At 43.6% G+C, this 17855-nt stretch overlaps 1 protein-coding gene across 1 annotated transcript in view; it reads left to right on the forward strand.

Moving 5' to 3' along the window:
* Positions 1 to 17855, forward strand: part of LOC126191417 (dedicator of cytokinesis protein 9) — a 374795-nt gene that overhangs the window by 209684 nt on the left and 147256 nt on the right. Inside the window, exons 19-20 of the mRNA XM_049932289.1 lie at positions 4449 to 4643; positions 14632 to 14778. Coding sequence (XP_049788246.1) covers positions 4449 to 4643; positions 14632 to 14778 — 342 coding nt within the window. The remainder of the gene's footprint in view (positions 1 to 4448; positions 4644 to 14631; positions 14779 to 17855) is intronic.

Raw genomic sequence — 17855 nt, forward strand, 5'->3', positions numbered from 1 at the left:
CAACATCCTTCGCTGCCTCAGCCACACCATTTGGGGGGGGGGGGGGGGGGGGGGGGCTGCACGAACAACCCTCCTACTGCTCTACAAGGCCTTAGTCCAGTCCCATATCGACTACGGGAGCGTGGTGTATGACTCAGCAGCACCTTCAACGTTGCAGGTCCTCGACCCGATTCTCCATTGTGGTGTCAGACTGGTGACAGGTGCCTTCCGCACTAGTCCGGTGACTAGCCTTCTTGTAGAAGCTGGAATCCCTCCTCTATGATTCCGCTGACAACAGTTGCTTGCATCGTACATCGCCCGCGTCCATGCCTCGCCCCTACCACCCAAACCGCAGGCTCCTTTATCCATCTTCTGCACTCCCCTCCCCACGACGGTGGCCCAGGTCGGGTCTCCCAATCGCGGTCCGCGTTCGTTCCCTTCACTCGTCACTCGAGTCCTTTCCCCTTCCTCCATCCTTCCGGCCCTCTTCTTCTACCCCTCCTTGGTCCCTCCCTCGCTTGCGGCTTTGCTTGGATTTGTCCTGCGACTCCAAGTCCTCCGTTCCACCTGCCAGTCTTCATCACCAATCCCTAGCTCTTGCCTCGTTTCGCAATGCAGATGTACTCTACACTGATGGTTCTGTGGTCAATGGACGCATTGGGTTTGCTTTCATCCACAGCGACTACATTGAGCAGCATTCCCTGCCTTGTGGGAGCAGTGTTTTCACTGCAGAATTGGTTGCTCTTTATTGTGTACGTGCTCACCTTTCCTCCTGCCCTGGGGAGTCATTTGTCATATGCAGTGACTCCCTGAGTGGATTGCAAGCACTCGACCAGTGTTTTTCTCGTGACCCTTTGGTGCACGGTAGTCAAGATGCTGTTTTTGCTCTCGTCGAGTGTGGTCGTTCAGCGATGTTTCTGTGGACCCCGAGCCACATCGGCATTCCAGGAAACGAACGTGTCGATCGGTTGGCCAAGCAGGCCACCACTTCGCCACTCCTGGAGCTTGGTCTCGTGGAAAGAGACCTCTGGTCAGCCCTACATCGTAAGGCAGGTCGTCCACGGCCGTATGGAACTCATCCTTGAGGCGCACGCGTAGGGTCTCAGTTGTTCTCTGCCGTCTCAGAATTGGACATACGCGGTTGACCCACAGCTATCTCCTATGTCGTGAGAACCCATCCAAGTGTTGCTGTAATGTAGAGCTGACAGTGGTCCATCTTCTGACGGACTGCCCCCTTTTAGCCCCCTTGCGGCAGTCCTTTAATTTACCAGCTGCACTTAATTTAATTTTAGGTGACGATACCTCTATAGCTGACTCAGTTTCACATTTTATCCGTGCAGCTGGGTTTTATCACTTGCTCTAGTGTGGGCACTCTCGCACGATTTCTCAGGCTACACCCACTCCAGTAACTTTTAATTGTGATGTGGATACCAAAATAGTGTCTTTTATGGTAACAAGTTGTGTTGGTACCTCTGTCAACGCTTTTCAGCTGGAGGTTCTTCGTTTGTAGTTGAGTGGTTGTTAGCTCTACCCCTTGGTGTTCCCTCCCTCTGGGTGCAGAGGTTACGCTTTTATTGTATAGGCCTTTTACAAGTATGTCTGTTTGGAACAGGGGACTGATGACCTCAATGTTTAGCCCCCATCAAACCCCAAGACCAACCAACCAACCACACATGTCAGCAACTGATTTTTTTGGAATTAGAATTACTACATCTGCTTGAAGGCTGATGGTATTTCATGTGTCTTATGCATCTTGCACACCGGATAGAAGAGTTTTGCCATGCCTAGCTCTCCCAAGGCTATCAGTAGTTCTGACTGAATATCATCTACCTCCAGGGCCTTGTTTCGATGTAGATCTTTTGGAGATTTGTCAAATTCTTCTTGCAGTATCACATCTCCCATCTCTTCTTCACCCACTTCCACTTTCCTTTCTATAATATTGCTTTCAAGTTCATCTCCCTTGTATAGACCTGCTGTGTACTCCTTCCATCTTTCTCTTCTTTGCTTAGGACTGGTTTACCATCTGAGCTCTTCATATTTGTACAGCTGCTTCTCTTTTCACCAAAGGCATCATTAATTTATCTGTAGGCAGTATCTCTCTTGCCCCTAGTGAAATATGCTTCTAAATCCACACATTTTTTCTCTAGTCATTCCTGCTTAGCATTTTTGCATTTCCTGTCAATCTCATTTTCTAAACATTTGTATTCCCTTTCACCTACTTCATTTACTGTGATTTTAAATTTCCTCCTTTCATTAATTAAATTCAATATCTCTTGTGTTATCCAAGTATTTCTACTAGGCCTCATCTTTTTAGCTGTCTGAACCTCTGCTGCCTTCACTATTTCATCTCTTAAAGCTACCCATTCGCCTTCTACTGCATTCTTTTCCCTTGTTCTACTCAACTGCTGCATAAGGATCCTTCTGAACTCTCAACAACCTCTAGTTTTTTGAAGTTGTCCAGGTCCCATCTCCTTAATTTCCTACTTTTTTCCAACTTGGAATTTAAATAAATTTTTCAAAGGGAAACTTAGAACTGCTCAGAGAGCTATGGAAAGGGCAATGTTAGGTCTCATTAAGAAAGATGGGCAGAAAAGTGAAGACATATGAACAATAATAGGAGTAAAAGATATTATAGAATGTGTTAAGATTCTAAAATGGCGGTGGGCATGACATACTGCACAAACAAAAGATGGAAGATGGATAAAATCAGTTTTAGTGCGGAGTCCCAGAGAAAAACGAAGACCACCAGGGAGACCACCTGATTGCTGGGATAAGAAACTCAGGGAAGTTGCAGACTTCAACTGGCAGAAGACAGCAGCAGAGAGATATGCATGGAAACACCTCTAAAAAATGTATTTAATAATTTAAAGAGGCTGCATCTTGTATAGATTGAATTAGCTGAACAATAAATAAATAAATAAAAACCAAATGTTAGCAATGATTAAATTATACTCGGTGCAACATTCTAGCTGAGTGCGTCCTCTTTCATTCCTTTCCACCAGCCCATATTCATGTGTTATTTTCCTTCTTTTCCTTTTCATGCTATCGAATGCCAGTCCCCCATCACAATTAACCCTGTGGCGCATAGCATCCACTATAGTGGACAGCTATTAATGGTCGGTTCTTTGGCATTTTCAATCAGTCCTGAGGCTGCAAATACATACAGTTCACTGCAGTGGGCTCTCCCTACTGGTGTTGTGTCCTGCATACATTTTCAACCTCATGACTGATTGAAAACGCCAGAGAATTGACCATTAAAAGTTGTCCACTGCAGTGAAATTCATGCACCTCAGGGTTAAATTTTTGTCTTCTTTAACTATCTGAATAATTTCTTTTTATCTCATCATACATTTCTTCAATCTCTTAATCGTCTGAAAACTTTACTACTGTGGTAGGCATTGGCTTCATGTCTATCTTGGCTATGATAATGCATTCACTATGCTATTAATAGTAGCATATCCACATTCCTATTTTCTTATTCATTATTAAACCCACTTGTGCATTACCCATATTTGATCTTTTATTTATAACCCTGTATTCACTTGAACAGAAGTCTTGTTCGTCCTACTACGGAGCTTCACTAATTCCCACTATGTCTAACTTCAGCCTATCCATTTCCCTTTTTAAATCTACTAATCTACCTGCCTGATTAAGAGATCTAACATTCCACACTCTGATCCCTAGAACACCAGTTTTGTTTCTCCTGATGACGACATCCTCCTGAGTAGTCCACACCTGGAGATCCAAATGGGGACTATTTTACCTCCAGAATATTTTACCCAAGAGGACACCACTATCATTTAACCATACGGTAGAGCTGCATGTAGTCTCCCCTTGCATTCAGCCATTTGCAATACCAGCACATCAAGGCCGTTTTGGCTGATATTACAAGGGCAGATAGGTCAATCATCCAGACTGTTGCCCTTGCAATGACTGAAAAGGTTGTTGCTCCACCTCAGGAACATCATGTTTGTGTGGCCTCTCAACAGGTACTCCTCCGTTGTAGTTGTACCAATGGTATGGCTATCTGTATTGCTGAGGCATTCAAGCCACCCCACCTACGGCAAAGGTCCATGGGGGGACATAGAACATACCAACCATCCAATAAAAGTGTAGAACATACTGAACAATAAAAGCAAGATGAATTTGAAAAGTGAAAGTGTAAACAGATTTTTCAAAGAATAAATATGTTTTCATAATTTGCATTATGTTCTTCACCATAAATGTCTTGTGCTACATGCTTTATAAAGTAGCCTACATTCTCCATACCAAATTGAATTGAAATTGGTTCAGCTGTTTAATCATGAAAATGTAAGAGACAGATTCACTTTCATAATTATGATATTTGTATGGATTATAGCAAATTAATGTGAGAGTAACACCTGGCTTCAGAAATGTTAGAATGTATGTGTCACATTGTTAAAGTACGTGTTTATTATATACTCACACTGCAAATCCCTATCTTTCAGTTTGTTTTTGTGCCTCCTACTGTGCAGTCATCAACCACAGTCCATGAAGAAATGAGTAGACATTTACCAACTCTTTTACGTCCTGCAAATACAGATTTCCTTGTTGTCAATAAATTTATGCATCATTCAAGTTTCTTTTTTGATGTGATGGTGAAAAGTATGGCACAATATTTGTTGACCACTGGCCGAATAAAGGTAAGAAGACTTGACACTTTATTTTAAATAATAGCCATCATAAGTTTCCTTATTTTAGTTTTCTGTGATAAACCAAATTCTAAAACTAAACTAAACTTCATAAATTTTTTTTGCGTGGACTTAACTTAAATGTTCCATCAGTGTTTCTACTATCACAGAATTTAACTAGCTGTAAACAGAATGATTTATTCCCTTATATGGATAATAGGATATTTCATTGGTATATTAGATTAATAGTAGTCATGGGTTTTATACTAAAATACCAAGTTGAGCAAAAGATAACATACAAACTATTACTCGTATGGTAGTTTGGCTTGCATAGAAATACCCAGGATTCTAATTGATAGCAAAAAACTGTATCTTCTGAATAGTCACCAACAAGTGACAGAAGTGCTGTGAGCTACTATCTAAACAGGCTTGCTAGCTGTCACTTTTCACAAGTGACTGTGAGCAACAGACCTTGCTGTTATGGTTGTAAATTTCTGCTGTAGTGAATGCCAAAGTTAATGAATGTTCTTGCATGATCAGACATGCTAACTTTTATGAACCAAAGAACTCATAGTGAACCAGTATCATCATAGCTAATTGTATCCACATGTAAATTGTACCTCATATTGCTCACTGTGTGGAACTTGGAGGGGAGAGGGTAAAATGTTATATTAAACACATCAAAATTATGATGGACACATTTGAAGAAGTGGGCTATGCAAGCATGAACAAGAGTAGAAAACGTGAAATACCTGTGGAACTTATACACGGGACCATTCTACGAGTGGCAAATTCCATTTGGTGGATAACTGAACATCTAATTGGTATATTGCATAAGTGGGAAAACTGGCAGGATTTATAGTACAGGGGCAGCAGTTTAGAGATACCTGAAGTGCTATCCTAACAAAATTTAACATGTTCAGGAAATGGGATCAAATACTGTTGTGTGATACATAGCAGGATAGCATAGGTCAGGATGTAGCAAGTCCTATCCAATAATTAGTACCACTGCCATTTGTTAGTAATTGTATCAACAGTCTTTTTCACATGATTGGTCTCCATTGTCTCCAGATGCTACATGCTACATCTTAATCATGTCCGTCACCAGTGCTTCGACTACCTATCATTGTGCTCAGAAATAAGGAATATCTTTTCTTCATGCTCAGAAATAAGGAATATCTTTTGTTTGTGCTCAGAAATAAGGAATGTCTTTCCTACAATTCTTCCCAACTCTCTCAAAGAGAGATTCCATGGTGTAATGCCAGCTCTGCTGTAACTTTTGCACAATGTTTCACGTGAGCGTAACCACCAGCCAGCTGTCTACCAGAAGTTTGACCGCTACATAACTGAGTCCAAGAGCAGTCTGTTGACCTGTCAGTGGTAAAAGAAGCTCAACTTAAATGACTGTTTCACAACCCTTACAATCTGGATCCTCTCTGCCCCTTTACACTGCAGTTCCACCTTCTCTAAATTAACCAGACAGGAATTGTCCTTACAACACATCTTCAATCTTACAAATCTTTTGGCTTCAGTCTCTAGTAGCATTGGTCCCATAACCTGTAATTTCCATCTTCTTCTGATCTAGCCCCCCCTCCCCTACCTTCCAACTACTCCTCCCTTTCATCGAGTGCCGTATGGACCTCCCCCTGCCTGTACCAATGCAAGCTCACTGGTTACACATTCTTGTCTGATTTCCAGTATGCTGCTCCCTGCCAACCTTCAGGCACTCCTCACTCGCATCACTTTGTTTCCCTCCCTACTCCTCTTTTCCTCACACCCCAGTCAGGCTGGGAGAAAGTTGTCAGCTGAGAAACTGTGTGTGTGTGTGTGTGTGTGTGTGTGTGTGTGAGCACACACACACACTTGCGCTTCTGAGTTTGCGTTTCTACAGTGTTCCACTGTTGTCAGTCTCATAAAAATAACCCCATGTCCAAGGTAGGTTCCAAAGGTTTCCGGCCTGACTATGTTTTTAAAGTTGTCAAAATAAAACAATGATGCTATTTTTCAATGTAATCATCTTTTATTTCAGTACACTTTTCACATCTGTGAATTCACAATTCACAATTAATCTGATTCTTTCTCGGCAAAATGTCCCATTGCAGTAGCTTTCACTTTGTCATCATCAAATTTCCGTCCTCTAAGATCTTCCTTCAGTTTGGAGAACAGATGGTAGTCACTTGGGACAAGATATGGACTATAGGATGGGTGGTCAGTCTCTTGGAAGCCACATTCCTTTACTGCAGCCTTCACAATTGCTGCCATGTGCACTGGCACATTGTTGTGGAGAAGACAAACACCATGTGACAATCTTCTTCACCTCTTTAGTTTGATGGAGTTGTGTAATTTGTGCAGAAGTGAAGCATAGTATTGTGCATTCATAGTGGTATTTCTTACTTTGAAATCAACTAAGAGAATTCCTCTGGAATCCCAGAAGATTGTAGGCATGATCTTCTTTGTGGACTCAGTGATCTTCACCTTCCTTGGTGGAACTTCACCTGTTTTATACCATTCAAGAGAGTCAACTAACTGTGCTGCTTGAAACACAGAATTGACTGTTTGCTCCCTTCTCTACATGAAAAATTAGTCCACAGAGAAACAAGAGCCAGGTAAACATGGGAACGGAAATGAAATGTTCCTATCAGGCAAGAAACAGATACATGTAGAAAAGTGGAAGACTCATTGCCTTGGTGGAGGTGGAGGATGAGCAGCAGCAGCAGCAGCAGCAGCAGCAGCAGCAGCATGTAAGAGGACAGCAGAGACTATAGGCAGGTGAAGCGCTAAAGAAATGAATTGACCCATGATAGAAATGGAAGATATCTTGATTACATCCAGGCTTAGAAATCATAGCCTTATAAGTAACCCAACTTACAAAACAGAAGCTCTGAACCTCACAATGAAATTATGGATGTTGTTTTACCAAGTTATAACAGCAGTGGCTTGATGCAGGAATGTAATGATAGTATGGGATCAATAATATGTAGTTGTGGATGAGTGCAATCTGTGGTACACAAATTGGGAATATGGATTAACTGAAAAGGTACCAAACAAGCTAACACATTTTCATATGTCTATACTTGTACTGGCTGAAGAAAATTGGGGAAGTAGTGCAGAATGACAAAATTTTCCCTTTTTCTTCTGTTTGAAATAATTTACTTACACTTTGTTAGATATATGAATGGTTTTGTGATGCCAAATGAGTACATAGCAATAGGAAACAAGGACTGTAAGGGCAAAAATTGCTGAAGAAAAAAGTGGTGACATAATGCCAAGCCACGCAGCATCAAGTATTGCTGGCACTTTGTGACACTGGTGGAAACCATGCTGGCCCCATGTTGAACCTAGGATCCTTGGAGACTGGCTCGAGCATTGGGCGATAGCACCCACTGGGTGGCTTCACATCAGTGGATCCAGTTGAAAGGCTGTAACCATTAAGATGAGCTGAGGGTTCATAGATCAGTGGCTTCACTTAGTTGGTGATACTGCTTGAAGAGAATGGAGTAGCTGAGCCATACATGTAACTAATGACAGGCATGGAGTGTGCTGGTCAAATGCACGATGCTGAAGGAATGCTATTCTCCCTCCAATGGGCTGTGATATAATTGTGGCTGTGGGAACGCTTTTTTTACACGATGTAACACAGCAGTCAACCAATTACAGCAGAATTTCGCATTGTAGGGTGCTGTGCCAGTGTTTTCACAGTGCCCAGCTGCAGATTTCCTTAGCAGCTGGCCTGTATAACTCTTAGATGGTTGTGAAGGCCTGCGTGAAGCTCAGGCCACAGTGCTACTTACCCCTTCGGAGAGTTCGATTATCCAAATTCCAGGCTGCTCCTGAGCTTGTGAACTATTAAAACAGTATGGTACTGCTGCACCTACAGTTTTCCTGTGCCCCTGTGGTGCACTCTTTCCCATGCCACTTTTTACACTTTATCCTTTGTCTGTTCTTCTTGCCCATACACTCCATCAGTTGGGTATGTACAGCATAGAGTACATTATGTTCAGAGCCCCTCATGGGGGGCTTACGGCTCTTTTGTGGGGATTGTCCATGGTGCACACAGGGCCCCTCGCCCATTCTTCCTCCCTGGGTTGCATCTCTTTCCCTGTGCCCCACCCTCTACGTCCTTGTTCCTTCCCCTCTGTTCCCTCCTTTCCCTCTCTCCGAGTCCTTATTTACATCAGTTGACTGTCTATCTGTTTTTGTTTCTCTTGCTTTTTCTTTTTCACCTTTCCTTTTTGGGGTTTTTGGTCCTCTTTTGGGGTTTGACCTCCTCTCCTAAATTTTTCTCCATAATGTGAGCCAGCTGAGGAATAACACCTTACTTACTGTCTTCGGCATGTAGCCTTACTACCTCTTCCATCTCTTCCTGAACTCCGTTGTCCTTTAACACTATAGTCAGCATGGTAGCAAGTGGTGTGGTTATGTACTCTTTGGTTGAACCCCCTGACAACACAGTGACTAAACTTCTGATACCTGAGTTGTTACCTCCCTGTGTGTGCAGGAGTGGTTGCTTGTCACTCTGGAGCATTGGAACTTCTGGCAGTGGGTGTCATGCCAGACGGCCCTTGCTATGGCTGGGTGGCAACCAAGGAGAGAGCCCCTGATCAGAGTGAGTGGTATTAGGTGGACGTTTCTTGTATGTAACACATTAAGCTTCAAAAAACTGGCAATTCTTCTATGGACTTCTCTTAAGTTGGCAGTGGAGCTTTTAATACTGCTTCTTATGATCCTGTGGCCTTCCCTTCCCTGGCTACACCCTGGGAGGAGGTCCAGGCTGGGAGACTTTGAGTGAAACCCTTTCCCCACTGCCTGGTCTGCACCAGGACTGATGGGGACAGTTTCACCACCACCAAGCTATTGTTTTGTGTGGAACCTATTGAAGACAAATTTGGTAAAGTGGACTCTCTTCGTAAGATGTGGTCAGGTTTGCTGTTAATCAAAACTACTTCTGCTGCTCAATCTGGTGCTCTTCATGCCTGTGACCATCTTGGCGACATCCTCATGTCTGTTACTCCTCACCAGCCTTTGAACATGGTTCAAGGAGTCCTTAAGGACAATCACATCAGTATCGGTGCCTTTACTCTGGCATTTGAGGGTTTACCCTCCTGGAGAAAACTAAGATAATGGTGTATCGGTGTGAAGTGAAGCTTTACAGCGGTATATCCTGGCACCCATCATTATTAATGGACTTGTGACCTCTGTTGGACCGTTGGTCACCACTGCTCTGTATGTGAATGGTCTCTGTATCTGGGCTAGTTCCCACTCAGTGTGGGGCAACAGCTTCCGGGTGCCAAGGAGCACACTTCCACATAAATGCTCACACATAATTTTCAATTCCGTCCGGGGAAAAAAATTGGCCTTGCCCTTGTCAAAGGAACTATCCTGGCATTTGCCATGAGCAGTTTAGTGAAATCACAGAAAATCTAAATCTGGAAGGCCAGATGGGGATTTGAATCATCAAATTCTCAAATGTGAATCCAGTGTGCTAACCATTGTGCCACCTTGTGCAGTCTGTGCATCATGATCTGGAGCTCTATCTTGATGCCCAAAGCCAGACTGTGGTCCACCACTTCCATTTCTTGGTTCTTCTTTTTGACAACAAGTTTACTTGGTTGCCCCATCTCCTCCTGAAGATTGGTGTTTCTGTAAATGTAAACTCAATGCCCTTCACTTCCTTGCCCACACCTCTCATGGCGTGTATTGTTTGACTCTTCTTGCCTGTAACAGGCCTTAGTTCTGTCCTGTCTGGACTGTGGTTGTCAAGTTTATTGCTCAGCTGCTCCTTCCCCATTGCTTCTCTTGAACCTGGTCCACCATTCATAGTATCCGTTTGGCCGCCAGTGCCTTTTGCATTAGCCCTATCAATAGTCTTCTGGTTGACAACCCCCTTCCATTTTGTTGGTCCCAGCTCCTGGTTTCCTGTGCCATCACTAGCTGCTCTTTCCATGCTCACTCCTCCCATTCTATTCTTTTTCCATCTTTGGAGCATACCCAGGCCGTTTTCTGCCCTCTGGTGGGTTTACTGGTTTGGGTCCGCCTTGGTTCTCTCAGCCGCTGTTTCCATCTTTTCTCTTGTCCTGTACTCCATGTTCTCTCTCGAGCACCCCTTTCATTAGGTCCTTGGTCCCAGATTCAGTAGGGTCTCTTGTGGTGTCCAAAAGTCTCCATCACTCCAATGGTGTTTCTTGTTTGTCCCTCATGCTCTAGGGGGTGTTTCAGGATGCTATTACACTGATGGCTCTAAATCTGCCAATCACATGGGATATGCCTTCACATCTTCTGTTGGCACAGAACACCACCTCTCGCCTGCAACATGTGGGGTTTTTACCATGCAACTGATTATCATCTATCAGGCCCTCTACTCTATAAACAGTCATCCCTTACTCAAGTTTTGTTGTGTATGGACTCTATGAGTGGCATTCAAGCTGTCACCTTGTGTTTTTCCTGCCACCTCTTGCTCTCTGCCATTTGCTATCTTCTCACATATTTTGACTGTGCTGTTAGTTTGGTTGTTTTCTTTTGAGTTTCCAGCCACGTGGGTATCCCGGTTAATGAGCTTGCCAATCGTCTGGCTGGGGGACAACCATCTACCCCCTATTCTCTGTGATCCCTCTAGGGGCGGATTTGCACTTTTACATCCGATTCCTTTTTGATCAGTTGTGGTCAGACTTTCGGGGGGCCACGCCCTTGTCTAATAAATTTCATGTATTCTTCGCTCCACCTCTCCCTGTGGGAATCTACCATCTTCTAACCAGCCATACCAGGTTGACCCAAAGTTTTTTTACTCCATAATGAATTTTAACACCCCCTCCCTCCCCTTCCCTCATGGTGATCCATATTTTGCTGGACTGCCCCTGCCTTTTGGCCTTCACACTCAATATGCCTTTTCACCTTTCTTGTCCTGGGTGTTAGCGGATGACACTCGAATGGTTATGTTGGTCCTCAGTTCTCTTAGCAAAAGTGGTTTGTCGTCCCAGATTGAAGTACCTGAATTTCCTACTGGAATCAGAGTCCCTCGGTTAGCATTGGTGTTGGTTGGGAGGCCTTTGGCCTTGCCTCCGTGCCAGTCAGGTCCCCCCCCCCCTCCCACCCCCCTCACCTTTATCCCCTATGTTTTGTCTAGTCATTTGTACTGTTTTGTTTCCCTTTTTCTTGTGCCTTCTTCCCCTGGTGTTGTTCCGTTCTGTCATGATCGTGATATGGTATTGGGAAGCCAACACCCCAACACTCCTGGGGTGCCCCTGTTCTCACACTCTCTTTGTCCCTCCCTCCTGTTCTCTACTCTTCCTGCAGCCCGGATCTTCTTGTTGCCTCTTTGTTTGCCCATTTTCCCAACTCATCGACTGAACTGTACTGTTTGTGTTGCTCCTCCCTCATTTTCTGCCATCTTACATCCTATGATCGATGACCTCACTCTTTGGCCCCCTCCATTCCCCTCCTCCCTTCTCCTGCCCCTCTCCCTCTACCTACTAACTAACCATTAGGTTCAGAACCAAAGGCCCTGTCATTGTCACTAGTAGCCAAAATGTCCATCCCAAAATGTCACATTGAGTCCTGTTTTGCAGTACCCCAGTGTCCCATAATTCCATTAATTTTGTTCTCATTGTGGTCTTGCTCATGACAGCTGATGATAGCTATGACTGAGTCTTGTGTTAAGTACACCCAAGAAGTTTCTACCTTCTGAAGCGACTGGATTGCAAGGTTGTCCCATGGTTATTTGCCTAGGTGTGTTTTCGTAAGGAATTGTCCATTTCACCTATCCCAGTGACAGTTTGGACCACTGTGGAGGGCATACAATAACCTCTTCCTCCTGGCATTGGCACAGCTGTTCTGCTGCATTCAATACATAAGTCTTCCTAACAGGTATAACTAATATAATCTCCTTTGTTTCAAGAAGTATAATTTTCCATGAAATCCCCCCCCCCCCTCCCCCACACACACTTCACCAGACATGGGTGTATTACAAAGCATTTGTATCTTCTGTTAGCACCTGCTACTCCGATCACCCTCCTCTCTTCTCTGTTTTGGTGTATCTCTCGATTTTAGTGCATATGTGCAGACTAGGTGGGAGCAGCGTGTTCACTTTGTCATGCCATGTTTCCTTTCTTACTCCCCAACCTCCTTTTTTATTGGGACCAGTGCGAATAATGGTGGTAAAGCCTCTGGCACACTCTGAAATGGCCGAATGCAACCTGTGTGAGTAATGGTGATAAAGCCTCCAGCACACTCTAAACTGGCCAAATGCACTCAACTTGGATGACTGTGGTATGAGTAGGGAACTGTAATTTCATGTTAACTCGTGAAGTCATCTTGACCACTTGGTACTGACCTTGGTAGCAGCCATAAATGATTTTCCCATTGGGGTGTATGGGCCCACCTTTTGCCGTATGTGGTATTTAAGCAACTTGGCATTCTGTTGCCCCATTTGCTTCTGCTGTTCTCAGGCCTCCGTGTTTGTGTTTTGCACTTTACGCCATGCTGGTGGCAAGGTTTTCACGAAATTCTGCTCTGTCTCACTTCCACTGTGGGTTTCAATATCTCGTAAGGTGAAGGCAGCATTGGTACCATCATACCCTGTGATGTTGGTGGGAAGTATGGAGGCTTGACATTGAACCCAGGACTCTTGGAGACTGGCTGGAGTGTAAGACATTAGTACCCACTGGATGATCTTGCCTCGATGGATCCATTTCATAGCCCAGAACTATGAGGGCCAGCTGATGGCCCGTAGATCAGTTGATTGCCTGGTTGGTGACATTCCGTGCTGCACTTAGAGCAATCAATGACAGTAGGGTACTTCATCAGTTGAATGCATACTGTCGAAGGAATGAAACTTGTACAAGGGGAAACATGAACAGAAAGTTCAAGAATATTAAGTGGAAAGAAATAAGTGGTATGGGCTATAATAGTGTGATGATAACTAAAGAAAATGGAGTGCTGCCAACAAAAAATGTGTTCAACAACAGGACAAATTAACAAAAGCCAAAATACAGGTTATGCAAACTAAGATGTCATTTAAACTTCTACGTTTATCAGCTACTGCTTGGTAAATTGATGTTTTCTTTCATCATATGACTGAAAGATACTTTGCTTGTATTAATTATGTTGCAAAATTATGCCTGAAAAATTATAGTGACACTTAGAACAGCTGCAGCTGATGAAGTGACATTATACATGAAAGACAGAAGAATAGTTGTACACATGTTCCAGTATTTCATGAGTGTGTAGGATCATCACACTTGAATGACTTTTACTGTCCAGTTATCTTGTATTTAAACCAATATCTAGTTATCTTGTATTTAAACCAACAACTAAGCTACAACATTTTCATCACCATTTTACATTTGTTTATCGCCTTATTGCAAGATCAAGATACTTGTCATGACATATTACATATAAGTCATTATATTTAAATTTTGTTCATTGTTTCTTGGCATTTCCAACATGAATTGCAATAGTATTTGTCATTATAAGTTTCTAATTGGCTGAGATGTGGTGTTGGTCCCAAGGAGGAAGAATGGGTGATTTGTTGCATTACTAACCCCCAGAGTAGTTCTCCTCTCTCTCTCTCTCTCTCTCTCTCTCTCTCTCACACACACACACACACACACACACACACACACACACACACACAGCATGCCAAAACCCTGTGCTTTCAAGATGATGTGAGTTTAGATAGACAGATGGACAGTAAAACAACAGCAGACAGCATCTGTGTTTCTTTCTCTTAGCTTGCCTAGTTTTGTACGCAGGTGCACCTTTCATGCACACTTTTGTGTACTATGACATTTTGGACCTTAATCAAGTTTTCATGCATAGTTCTGTATTTTATTGATTTTACTTTGAATGATTTGGAGATGCACTCACTATTGATTGTAAAATTTTCAAACACTTAAACTTCTTGTGCTATAACTTTTAATTTCTGTACTATACATACTGAATTTGTATAATTTCTGAAGCCTGTATTGGTAATTAATCCTGAAACTTAATATACTTTTTCTTCCAGATGCATCGAAATGAAAGATTTGCTTCCGATTTCTTGTTCAGAATACAGAATCTGCTTCAAGTTCTGTGTCCTTACATAATACAAAAGTACAAAGAAATGCCTATAGAAACTCAAGAGCTAAATTGCAGTATTGCAAGTTTTCTCAAGGTTGGTGTATGTTACAAAGGACATTAGAATAAATCTGATTTACATTTATATCATATGTCACCTCCAAAGTGCTTCTCTCATACTACGTGGAAGTGGCGAAACTGAAAAAATTAGTAGGATACCTATTGTTGTGCACATACTCTTCTTACCTTTGATAACATGACTTATGGAAAGGAGCATGAGATGATGAAATTATGTAAGATTTCTGCACAGGCTTAACTGAACAATAAAAGAGTGTCTACATACAAAACATCATATTTTGTGCACATTGTGTTTAGAATAACATTCATGAAAATCTTATAAAATTGATAAAGTAATTGAAACCCATGCAATAAGCAACTTTGTAACTCTAGAAGAATATTAAGACTATGCACTTGAAATTCAGCTCTATGTGTGGAAGTTATTCAGAAGTTTACATTATAAGTATTTGGGACATATAATTAATATGAAAAGGAAAGTTGCTACTCACCATATAGCGGAGGTGCTGAGTCGCAGATAGCCACAACAAAAAGACTGTGACAAATAAAGCTTTCAGCCAGTAAGGCATTTGTCAAAAATAGAACACACACACACACACACACACACACACACACACACACACACACACACACATGTAACTGCAGTCGAAGGCAACTTAAGCCACACTGTGAGCAGCAGCATCAGTGTGAAATGCGAGTGGCAACTGGGTGGGGGCAAAGGAGGCTGGGGTGGGGAGGGGAAGGGTTAGTAGGCTAGGGGCGGCAGACAGTGATGTGCTGTTGGGAAGTGCACAGGGATGAGGTGGAGAGCGGCTAGGGTAACTATGCGCAGTGTGGGGAGTTGAGATGGCAGACGGGCGAGGTGGGGTGAAAGGGGGGGGGGTGGAGCAGAAAAGGAGAGAAGTAAAAAGGCTGGGTGTGATGGTGGAATGAGGGCTATGTAGTGCTGGAATGGGAACAGGGAAGGGGCTGGATGGGTGAGGACAATGACTAACGAAGGTTGAGGCCAGGAGGGTTATGGGAATGTAGGATATATTGCAGGGAAAGTTCCCTCTTGTGCAGTTCAGAAAAGCTGGTGTTGGAAGGATCCATATGGTACAGGCTATGAAGCAGTTGTTGAAATGAAGCAAGTCATGTTTGGTACTGTGCTCAGCAACAGGGTGGTCCACTTGTTTCTTGGCCACAGTTTGTCAGTGGCAGTTCATGCCGACAGACAGCTTGTTGGTTGTCATGCCCACATAGAATGCAGTACAATGGTTGCAGTTTAGCTTGTAGATCACATGACTGGTTTCACAGGTAGAGCTGCCTTTGATGGGATAGGTGATGTTTGTGACCAGACTGGCATATGTGTGGTGGGAGGATGTATGGGACAGGTCTTCCATCTAGGTCTATTACAGGGGTATGAGCCATGAGACAAAGGATTGGGATCAGGGATTGTGTAGGGATGGACGAGTATATTGTGTAGGTTTGGTGGACAGCAGGTGTGAATGATAGTGGGCAGGACATTTGTCATTTCAGGGGACAATGAGAGGTAGTTCAAACCCTGGTGGAGAATGTAATTCAGTTGCTCCAGTCCTGGGTGGTACTGAGTTATGAGAAGAATGCTCCTCTGTGGCCAGACAGCGGGTCTTTGGAAGGTGGTGGGAGACGGGAAAGATAAGTCACAGGAGATTTGCTTTCATTCAAGGTTGGGAGGATAATTACAGTTGATGAAGGCTTCAGTCAGACGCTCGGTATAATTTGAAGGGGACCGCTCATCACTGCAGATGAGATGACCACAAGTGGCTAGGCTGTGTAGAAGGGACTCCTTGGTATTGAACGAGTGGTAGCTGTCGAAGTGGAGATATTGCTGGTGGTTAGTAGGTTTGATATAGATGGAGGTACTGATGTAGTCATCTTTGAGGTGGAGGTCAACATCTAGGAACATGGCTTGTTGGGTTGAGTAGGACCAGGTGAAGCAAATGGGGCAGAAGCTGTTGAGGTTCTGGAGGAATGTGGGTAGGGTGTCCTCACACTCGAACCAGATCACAAGGATGTCATCAGGGAATCTGAACTAGGTGAGCAGTTTAGGATTCTGGGTGTTTAGGAAGGATTCTTCTAGATGGTCCATGAATAGGACGGCATAGGATGGTGCCATGCGAGTGCTCATAGCCATACCCCAGATTTTTTTTTTTTTTTTTTTTTTTTTTTTTTTTTTTTTTTTTTTTTTTTTTTTTTGTAGGTAATGCCTTCAAAAAAAAGGTAATTGTGGGTGAGGATGTAGTTGGTCATGGTAACAAGCCACCTTCCTAGATGTTGACCTCCACCTCAGAGATGGCTACTTCAGTACTTCCGTCCATATCAAACCTACTAACCACCGAGCGAGGTGGCACAGGACAGCGGTTCAATCCCGTCTCCAGCCATCCTGATTTAGGTTTTCCGTGATTTCCCTAAATCGTTTCAGGCAAATGCCGGGATGGTTCCTTTGAAAGGGCACGGCCGATTTCCTTCCCCATCCTTCCCTAACCCGAGCTTGCGCTCCGTCTCTAATGACCTCGTTGTCGACGGGACGTTCAAACAACACTAACCTAACCTAACCTACTAACCACCAGAAATACCTCCATTTCGACAGCTGCCATCCGTTTCATACCAAGAAATCCCTTCCATACAGTGTAGCCATCAGTGGTCGTCACATCTGCAGTGATGAGCGGTCCCATACCAAGTATCTCACTGGAGCCTTCACAGACTGTAATTATCCTCCTAGCCTTGTACAAAAACAAATCTCCCATGCCTTATCTTTCCAATCTCCCACCACCTCCCAAAGTCCCACCATCCGGCCACAGAGGAACATTCTCCTTGTAACTCAGTACCACCCAGGACTGGAGCAACTGAATTACATTCTCCGCCTCTCGTTGTGCCCTGAAATGAGAAATGTCCTGCCCATTATCCTTCCCACGTCTCCTACAGTGGTATTCCATCATCCACCGAATCAACACAATATACTCATCCATCTGTCCATAATCCCTGCTCCCAACCCTTTACCTCATGACTCATACTTGCCCGCATCTCGTGGTCGTGCGGTAGTGTTCTCGCTTCCCACGCCCGGGTTCCCGGGTTCGA

This window comes from Schistocerca cancellata, chromosome 6 (genome assembly GCF_023864275.1).
Source record: "Schistocerca cancellata isolate TAMUIC-IGC-003103 chromosome 6, iqSchCanc2.1, whole genome shotgun sequence".
Classification (NCBI taxonomy): domain Eukaryota; kingdom Metazoa; phylum Arthropoda; class Insecta; order Orthoptera; family Acrididae; genus Schistocerca; species Schistocerca cancellata.